We start from the raw sequence: 10210 nt of genomic DNA on the forward strand, positions 1-10210 counted from the left end.
GTGGTTTGTAAATTATAAACACATAAATATTTTGTTAACTTAAACGGGTGTTTTAATCCCGACTTTGATATATGTAAATATTACATTTTCGATCATTAAAGTTTATAAGTCTTCCGCAAACTAAACGCAACTCTGATATATTTACAATCACGATACCAACTTATGGGTCATGCTCCTAGGCCTTAGAAGGGGGTGTGACAAGTATTGCAACTGGTACCGAAATTGGTACAGATTTTGTACCGTTTGTACCGAATAGTTACCAAAGTTTTGAGTTTCGGCACCGGTATATCTCAAATTTTACATTCAATACCGGTATCGAACAAATATTTTGGTATCGGTACCGGCATGTACCGATTTCATCTCTATGGGTGAATACCTAGAAGAAGAATTGCAAAGACCTAAAACATTTATAAAAACATATCTTTTACTATTCGACTACTATTTTTTAACTTTTGTTAATAAATACTACGAAATTTTAGAAAAAAAAGAGCCAAATGATGGGGTATTATATTTATAAAAAAAATATCAGTGGTGACGGCAGCATTTTGGAAAACTACATCGGGGGTGACCGCGTTTAATACCTATAAAATTTCCAAGAAAAATCGTGAAATTTACCCTACCAACGGAGAAAACGGCAGTGGCCGGGGCCACCCCCGGTCCCCATTGAACTCCGCCCCTGATGTGAAATACTTATAAGTTACATAAAATATGAATATGTATTACGACGTTGAATAAAATAAAATTTCATAAATATAAAAAGAAAAGAAAATTAAATGGTAAATTTTCATTAACCTCTAAATTTCATCATATACAACATTTGTAGTTACCTTTTCATTGAGTATTTGAAGACTGACTCCATCTCTAGTATTAATTAGGAGTGTGCAAGAAACCGAAAAAATCGAATAATCCAAACCGAAAAACCGAACCGAAAAAAAAACTGATGGTTTGATTTTATGTTTTTTGTAAAAACCGAACTAATGGTTCAGTTTTGGTTTTGCATATAAAAAAAAATCAAAAAAACGAACTGAACCGAATTCCTAAATTTTTGTTTTTTTATATTTTATATTAAGTAATTTATTAGAATGTAATAGATATGTAACTCCAATGTTTTTAGCCAAAAACTGCACCACGCACACACCCCTAATATTAATCTAGAAAAATGTGACATAAATCCCTAAAAGATTTCCTTGTATATAATGTTTAAAAATTATTTAATAAACTTTTCTTACTAATAACACATGATTATTACTAAAAACATAAATCCTTTAATACTAATATTAATTTGATATAAGGTTTTATATTTTTAAGAATAATAGTGTTAAAAAAAAGGTTGATACAACTCATACAAATACTTAAATAAACAATACATAAAGTTTAAATAAGGGTGTGCTTGGGATTGCTTATTTAAGTGGAAAAAAACTTTTTGTAAAAAATAACTTATTAACTTATGATTTTTTTAAAAGAAGTTCTGAAAAAAATGTTTTGGATTAGCTTATTTGTAGGAAAAAACCAAAATGACTAAAAAAGACATTTTTTTTTAAAATGAGTGTAATGGGATTTGAGGGTTAGATGGGTGTAATAGGTAAATCAAACCCATTAAGTTCATAAGTTACATATTCCTACATTTTCAAAATCCATTTATTTTGTGTTCTCTATAAGTTAAAATTCATATGGCCTTATGGTTTGTCAAACACTTTATACACCTTATTAACTTTTTAAAAAGTTTATAAGTTATAAATTGATGAAAATAAGAAATCTCAAACACCCCCTAAATATATTATCTTATAAAGCAATATAAACTAATATTTGTGTTTAACATTCAAAAAAATATATAATCAAAATACGAGATACTAAGGTTTTAAAACAATACTAATCCACAACAACTGAATAATACTTTAAAACATAAAAAACATTATCTTAAATATAAAAAGTCGTTTCACTTTTTAAAGCAACAAAACATCTCAAACAATATGAAACCAATATAAGTTTTGGATAACAACGACCGTAAGATATTTTGGTCATATTCACATGTATTTTCCTGGAATGTATTTATCTAGATTTGATACACATGAGCATGTTGCATGGCCAACAATGAAAATTACCGTTGTTGGATGGCTGTTCAAAATTTGTAACATTTAAATATTTGTGATTTATGTGAAATAAACAAATGTTAATAAACACACGTAGGATAGTAAGATATATAAACATTAGTTTCTAAGTTTTTGACCATATTATTATTATAATTTTTTCTAAAATATAATAGAAGTTATAAATATTGTCAGATTGTTAAAGATTTTGAAAATCATGAATGGTTTTCAAAAATTAAAGTGTTAAATGTAGTTTATATTTTAAATTAATTATAAGATTAAGTATAAATTTAAAGCAATTACTTTTTAATCTGAAATTGTTAAGACTATTATTTTGTATAAATCATTAAATTGTAGAAATCAATGGAATGTTATATTCAAATTTTAAAACAAATATTGAAAAGGGAAATTATTAAGAAACATTTCATTTTGTTAAAATTAAATATTATGGGGGTAAACATGTTTTAGTTTTAGTGCTTTGATATGATAGAAATAAAGAGTTAAGTTATGAAATGTTTTAAATGATTATATTAATAAAATAAAATAATTAAGAATTCAAGATGAAAAGAAAGGGGTGACACTTAGCAAAATATTATGCCAATTAAAGAATATGTTGTTGAACCATCATTTTTGTTTATTATAATAATAGATTTTTCTTACATTAATCACGTTATTTAAGCATTCAATATTTCACATAATTTTTTTTTTTAACATTTAATTAAAAAATAAAAAAAAATAAACCTAAAAACAAGACCATAAAAAGTCAAAAGTCATTTAAATGGTTTTTGACCCTTGAAAAAAAATGTATGGTGTGAGAGATGAGATGGGATAGGATGGTAAATCCGTTAAAGCCGTTATCTTTCTTTCCATCATAACCTTAACTTAACCTTTGATACAACATATGAACTGTATCGAGCTTATTGTGTTGCAGAAATGGTGTTGGCGGTTGCAGTTGCAGCCATATCAATTCCTTCATTCTTAACCCCTATATCTTCATCGGTACTCTATATTATTATTATTATTATTATTATTATTGTTATTATTCTATAAACCTAAATTTGTTGTTGCATCACCTGATTTTGCAGCAACGGGTACACAAACGAACTAATTCAAATCGAATTCTTGTATCATCCGGTTGGTAACTTGGATTAGCACTTCAAATTATTGGTTTATATATTTTAATTCCTTCATAAATCTTATTTGTATACTATGAATCTAATGCATTTGTAGGTAATTATCGTATTACTAGCGGTTATACCTGAGGTTACAGTTATAGGTAGTTGTAGTTATGTTACCGTTAAAAACGGTTTTCATAACTACTATTGTTTATGTGTATTTAAGCATTAGTATGTATCTGTTCTTATCCACCGAGTTATACCATTGCGCCTATATATTCTATCAAAATTGTTTGTCTCTTGATTACCAACTAACCTGCTTCTATGTTTGTTTGATGCAGGTGGAAGTGGTTCGTTAGATGATGTTAAATCGGGTAAAATTGATAGAAGAAAATGGCTAGTGTCGTCTGTCGGGTTATTAGCAGTGACATTGGGAAGTAATAATTTAGGAGACGGAGTTGCTTTGGCATCTAATTTTGCTGACAGTAATCTTCTTTTGCCTTTTAGTTAGTGAAATATTTATTATCTGCATTGCGCTTTATATAAATTTTGGATGCAAATTTGTGTTTGAGGCAATGTGTAGTATATGTTACTTTGCGCTATAAATCGGGTTCAAGAAAATCGATTCTGATTATCTGATTCTTCAATGGTCATTGCATCTGCAAATCGTTACATAATCAGAATTTGTCGAATATCGTAAAATCTGAATTGGTTATCACAGCTTTAGAGAATAAAAGCATATACAAACATCATCCCTTGCAGCCCATTTTGTTACAATGGTTATGTGTTTCTGATTTATTGGTTGTTATAAAATTATTTTACATAATTGTAACTTTTACACGTGGCCGAAAGTTTTCTTGATTTATAATTTTATAGAAATTGAGTATGTATACTTTTTTATTTACAGTGCCAGCGTTAAAGGGAAAGGATTATGGAAAATCAAAGATGAAATATCCGGATTATGCTGAGACAAGCTCAGGGCTCCAATATAAGGTTGTTTCCAGAGATGATATTTATAGTTTCTTTTGTTTTCCTATTTTGTTTGACACATTTTGATTTATTTTTTTAATTCAAAAATTGAAAATATGCAGGACTTGCGGTTAGGAAATGGTATAACGCCAAAGAAAGGAGACACAGTAGTGGTATGCCAGTCTTTTTGTACGTCCCTGCTTATGTTTTAATGTAAACAATTTTAACATGTCAACACAAATGAGAGAGAATAATAAATGTTAGGGGGGAAAAAAACAAAATGTGGGAAGAAAGTTTTGATGTAGTGAATGCATTAGGTTGATTGGGATGGCTACACAATTGGATATTATGGTCGAATATTTGAAGCTAGGAACAAGACCAAGGGTGGTTCTTTTGAGGTATATCATACGTATCATTGTAAAGATGCGATATTGTTTTTCTCTATCGTAGACTTGCATTACCGTTTTACTATTTTTCAGGGAGATGATAAGTCCTTTTACAGATTCCGATTAGGTTCCCATGAGGTATTTTCGTTTCTTGCTTTTGCATTTAGTGATAAACTGTAAAGATCATAGAAGATTGTGTTTAGGCATGCTTATGTTGTAATAGTTGAATGTTTTAGTGTTTGACGAGTTATAATTCTTTAAAAAATTGCTGGATGTATCAAAGTTTCAAAACTTGCAATGCAACGCATATAACTTCCGTTTTTTTACCATACGAAGTAGCCAAAAACAGTGAAGTTTGATGCGCCAAACGGGAACTGTTTTTGCCCAAAATGAGGAAAATAGGCATTTTTGTGAGAAAATACATGTTTTTTTGTGAGAAAATACCTGTTTTACGAGACTGGGAATGATAGTCTCAAATTAGTTTTGCAACAAGTGTGATCTGTTTATCCAAAGATTTAAAATACAAATGATCATTTGCAGGTGATACCAGCTTTTGAAGAAGCTGTTGCAGGCATGTCATTAGGTGGCATTAGAAGGTAAATTATTATTTATCAACTTATGATAAGAGGTTCTTTCACAGTCTCAAATTTGTTTGCTTAAAACAATTGAACCATTTTGTCTAGAATCATTGTGCCCCCGGATCTTGGATACCCAGAAAACGATTACAACAAAAGCGGCCCAAAACCTACAACATTTTCGGTAACATCATCGCTTTCTTTATTCCTGCTTCATTTAATAACCTGACAAACATGTCTAATACACTAACATCTACATTTTCCACAGGGTCAAAGAGCACTGGATTTTGTTCTAAAGAATCAAGGATTGATCGACAAAACACTTTTGTTCGACATCGAGCTTTTAAACATCATACCCAACAACTGAAGAATCTTTGTTTTTATTTTTTCACACAAGCATTGTATTACATTAAAAAGATCACATCTTTTTACCTCTGTTAATTTACTTTCATACCTATAGAGTTGATTTGCAAAACATAACCAATTCATTCCATAAATAAAGTTCCCAAAATTCAAATTCTAAACAATACATAAATCAATTCAAACAGATTAGCATCAACACCCTTAGCACAACAGAATCAAACCAACAAAACGAGCGCTAAACCTACTAACACTGCAACGCTTTTCGCTTATAACGAACCATAACCTTCCCCTTGACGCCAACCACCATAGCATTCCAATCCGTCTCGGGAAAGGGTGATATCAATTCCAATTCAAAGTTCCTCAACAAATGACTCCAAATTGCCTTAATTTGAAGATAAGCAAATGGTTCACCTAAACAACCATGTCTTCCACCACCAAAGGAAATGTACGAAAACGCCCCTGATGTCTTATCTTCCTCTCTACCGGGCCCAAATCTATCAGGGTCATACGTGTCTGGATCTTTAAACACATGTGGCAGACGGTTGGCAAACGCAGGTGACGTGGCAACAATGTGTCCTTTCGGGATGTCATAATCCTTACCTTCCTTTGTAGTCACGGTGAAGTCACAGCGCGAGCTGCGTAACAACATGATTAGTGGCGGGTGAAGCCTCAACGCTTCTTTTATACATCTGTATAAAACATTCATTTCTGATAAAATATCATGATCCACCTTGTCACCATGGTTTTTCAATATGTCCTTTTGCTCATCGATCACAGCCGCCATGTATTTCAGGTTGCAGAGGAGGTAGGCTCCGGTCCACGTGGAGGTTATCGAGCTCGTGTGTTGACCAGCAAACAGGGCGGCAATGAGAAGTCCAGTGACCTCAGATTCGGTGGTGGGACGGCCGTTCTTGTACTTAGAATCAATAAAACATTGCAACATGTCGTTTTCGGTTTTACCGCTTTGCTTACGGGAATTTATGATGCTGGCAAAAATGTCTGCTAGTTTCTTGCGAGCTTGGTCACGGCGACGGTGGGCGGGGATCGGGAGGTATGGGAATATGACACTGATGGGCTGCATGCCATTGTCAAGATCATGGAACAAAGCTGACACATCATCAAATAACTTGTTGCGAACTTCTTCACCGAGTAGACATCTACTTGCTGTAAGAATGATTAATCTTTCTAGCTCATATTTTAGGTCCACTTCACCACTTTCACCCCATTTGGAGAAGTATTCCTGCATTATTCAAATCATAATATAATGAAACTAATGATCATAAAGATACTGTTATTTCATAAGGAGCCTACTATACAAACAGCACCCTTAATAGTCTATAGGAGTGTGCATAAAATAAAATAAAAACAAAACCGAAACAAAAACTGGCGGTTGGATTTTATTTTTTCATAAAAACCAAACTTCCGGGTTGTTTTGGGTTTGCTTTCATTTTTCACTTTAAACTTATACTTCAATATATATTGTAACCCAAGTATTTTATCCCAAATGTATGATAATCAAATAACTATTAAATAATACAAAAATTTAGGCCCAAATTCATTATTTTTGGCCAGATTTCTTGTCGACCCAAATTTTCTATCCTGAATGACAAAACTGAAAAAACCGAACCTAAACGACTTTTAAAACCTCAAAATCCGAATTTTCAGTTCTTGGTTCAATTAGAGACAAATCGACCCATGCACACCCCTAATAGTATACACTATCGTGCACGTCACATCTTAAAGACTGTATAATGTTATCGGGTTTCATGATGAAACTAGATCATTTCTTGTGTTAGTAAAAATATGATTTGCCCCTCGTCATACAGACCGAATGACACGTCAATGGCGTCTGAATAGCATTTAATTGATATTTGTTTTAGGGGTGTGCAAGAAACCGAAGAAAACCGACCTAAAACCGAAAAAAACCAAAAAATCCAAACCGAGAAAACCGAACCGAAACAAAAACCAACGGTTTGGTTTTATGTTTCTGTAAAAACCGCACTAACGGTTCGGTTTCGGTTTTGCATGTAATAAAAACCAAAAAACCGAACCAAACCGATTTCCTAAATTTTAGTTTTTATATATTTTATATTAAGTAATTTATAAGAATTTAATAAATAAGTAACTCCAGTATTTTTTATCAAATGTGTAATAGTCTATTATTTTACATTTAACAAAATAATTTATACATAAATTCATTACTTTTTGTTAACTTTTTTTTCTGCCTAAAATTTTCAAGCTCAAATGGCAAACACCGAAAAAACTCGAAACCTAACCGAAACCAAAACGAAAACCGAAAATCCTGAAACCGAACGGTTTCAAAAACTCCAAAAACCGAAGTTTTGGTTTTCGGTTTGGTTTTAGCCAAAAACCGCACCGAACCGCAACACGCACACCACTAGTTTGTTTAGCTCTAGCTCATTAATCAGTGGCATACATATACTCGCAATGACTAAAACACAGTAAATATTTTTTTAAAAAATTAATAAAATTTTTTACTCGTCACGACTAAAGGACTTATAAATTACTCCTGGGCGTTGATTACGAGTCATGAAACTTATTTAGTCATGACGAGTAAATGATTAGTGAACGTGCTCGTTATGGTTAGTACGTGACAAGTTTTAGTTGGTTCTAGTTTATAATACCTATTTATGAGATTTCATTTCTTGCAAATGACACCTGAAACTTGAAATTTGTTTTCATAAACGCTTATATTCGGAATTTTCCCTTATTATACTGTACCCAACAATCAGAATCACACATTTAACTGAAATATTCACTATGCAAAAAACCCCAAAAATAACTTTCATAAATTTATTTTTTTTTACCTGAGCTTCAAACACCATCTGATCCACATACCCTTTAAGCTTATTAACCCTAAGCGCCTCAGTAAAAAACCTAAACTGCTCCTGCCTAACCGAATAATCCACATCAAACACCACACCCGGTCCAAACGTCGGCACATTAAACTGGTACACCTCTTGCTGACTCAGATCTGACTCGGACGCTTTAAAGAAATGAGCTGACACTTCGGGTCCAATCAAGAACGTAATATTCTTATTCAACAAATTAAGCGTAAACACTTGACCCAGTTTAGGGTACTCTTGTCTTAGCATTATTATCGGACCCTTTAAGAACCGGACAAGTCCGCCGAGGATTGGCCAGGTGGTGATGACAGGTGGCAGGCGTTTACGGGATCTGGGGATTAGGAAGGTGGAGATGAATTTGGCGGCGGAGATGGTGGCGATGAGGAGGGTTATGATGTTTAGGAGCTTTGGATCTAAGTCCATGGTGGCAGGACGGACGGACGAACGGACGGAGAGAGTGTGAGTGATGTGAATGTGAATGTGAATGTGATTGGTTTAGTGTTAAGCGAGTGTCATGATGTGGTTTTATATATATAGGAATATAGTTACCACTTACCAGACCTGTTTAGCGGTATTCTTAGTACCCGGGACCGGTTCTTAATAAGTTAATAATAATATAAATAATAACTAATGTTTTATTCGGCGCGTTTCGCTGGACAGGTTAGTAAAACTCGGACGATGATAAACCCACGTGTTGAGGCGTTAATTTAACGTGGATTCGGCGGGTTTCAGTTACGTGCGTTATGATACTGAAACTAAAAGCAAAAATAAACAAAACAAGTATGAAAAGTAGGGGTGTGCGTGGTGCTGTTTGGTGCGGTTTTAGTCTAAAACCAAACGGAAAACCAAAACTTCAGTTTTTGGATTTTTTGAAACCGTTCGGTTTCGGTTATTTTGGTTTCGGTTTTTCGATTTTCATTTTAGTTTCGGTTCGGTTTTTATAAAAACATAAAACTAAACAGTTGGTTTTTATACGGTTCAGTTTTTTCGATTTCGGAATGGATTTTTCGGTTTCTTGCACGCCCCTAATATAAATTGAGGTGGACTAATGGGGTGGTATCGGTGGGTAAAACTGGGGCATTGTTAAAACCGAGTGTTTTCGATCCTAGACGTTGAGGTGGTGACTCTACTCAAATTCTTTCGCTTTACGTTACGTTCGTTACAGTACCGGATTTAAAATGAAAAAACAAACACAAAATTGTCATTCGGTTGGTTTCCGTTAGCATGGTGAGTCTGTGCCAGTTCGCGGTTCTGTCACGTTCGTTACGGTACCGAAACTAAAACATAAAAAAATTGGTGTTCGGTATGTTTTCGTTACGGTAACGAAAGTAAAACGTAAAAAAACAAAAAAAAAATGCAAAATGCCTTGACGGATATGGTGCTGCTAAGTGGCCTAATGGGGACTTAGCGGCACCAAAGTTCTCAATTGTTTTATATAATAATAATTGGGTTTGATTGGTTTGGTCTCATAAGAGAAAATATTATACGCGCAAGATCTGACCTGGACCCGTTTAATGGTAATCTTAGGATATAAAAACCGAACTTATTTTAAGTGACTGGGTCTGATCTGGATCGGGTCTCATAGGTAAGGTTAATTACCTGGTTAATGTTGACCCCTAGTTTTATAAAAAGGTTAATTACTATGGGCTAAAGATATGGGAACAGGTGAAAGGTGGATTTGGATTTGGTAATCACATGTTATTGAGATACATACATGTGATTCCAGCTTGTTTTCTTTTGGATTTTAGCTTCACTCTTTGTGTGGTGCTCTAAATACAAGCTGCTTCACTCTTTGTGACTTTGTGTGGTACTATAAATTTAAATACAAGTGTACCCTATGTTTATCAA

The 10210-nt window shown here is 33.2% G+C and overlaps 2 protein-coding genes across 2 annotated transcripts; one reads left to right on the forward strand and one right to left on the reverse strand.

The window, feature by feature from the left end:
* Window positions 1-2966: 2966 nt before the first annotated feature.
* On the forward strand, window positions 2967-5637 carry LOC143535109 (peptidyl-prolyl cis-trans isomerase FKBP19, chloroplastic-like). Its single transcript, XM_077029446.1, has 10 exons — window positions 2967-3086; window positions 3173-3221; window positions 3544-3687; window positions 4110-4195; window positions 4294-4344; window positions 4489-4569; window positions 4651-4695; window positions 5098-5153; window positions 5241-5316; window positions 5401-5637. Exons 1-10 carry the CDS (start codon window positions 3021-3023, stop codon window positions 5497-5499), a joined length of 753 nt encoding a protein of 250 aa, XP_076885561.1. The 5' UTR covers window positions 2967-3020; the 3' UTR covers window positions 5500-5637.
* On the reverse strand, window positions 5602-8822 carry LOC143535108 (obtusifoliol 14-alpha demethylase-like). The gene is made up of 2 exons (XM_077029445.1): window positions 8324-8822; window positions 5602-6735 (listed from the first exon to the last, which is right to left on the reverse strand). Exons 1-2 carry the CDS (start codon window positions 8783-8785, stop codon window positions 5740-5742), a joined length of 1458 nt encoding a protein of 485 aa, XP_076885560.1. The 5' UTR covers window positions 8786-8822; the 3' UTR covers window positions 5602-5739.
* Window positions 8823-10210: the final 1388 nt, after the last annotated feature.

This window comes from Bidens hawaiensis, unplaced genomic scaffold (genome assembly GCF_021521415.1).
Source record: "Bidens hawaiensis isolate Kalapana, Puna unplaced genomic scaffold, B.hawaiensis_p1.1 tig00010387_1, whole genome shotgun sequence".
In the NCBI taxonomy this organism is placed as follows: domain Eukaryota; kingdom Viridiplantae; phylum Streptophyta; class Magnoliopsida; order Asterales; family Asteraceae; genus Bidens; species Bidens hawaiensis.

Coding starts and splice junctions, on each gene's coding strand:
- LOC143535109 (XM_077029446.1), top strand. CDS start 3,021: ATGGTGTTGGCGGTTGCAGTTGCAGCCATATCAATTCCTTCATTCTTA. Junction 3,688..4,109: donor GGCATCTAATTTTGCTGACA/GTAATCTTCTTT, acceptor TTTTATTTACAG/TGCCAGCGTTAAAGGGAAAG. Junction 5,154..5,240: donor TCATTAGGTGGCATTAGAAG/GTAAATTATTAT, acceptor CATTTTGTCTAG/AATCATTGTGCCCCCGGATC.
- LOC143535108 (XM_077029445.1), bottom strand. CDS start 8,785: ATGGACTTAGATCCAAAGCTCCTAAACATCATAACCCTCCTCATCGCC. Junction 6,736..8,323: donor AGATGGTGTTTGAAGCTCAG/GTAAAAAAAAAT, acceptor TGAATAATGCAG/GAATACTTCTCCAAATGGGG.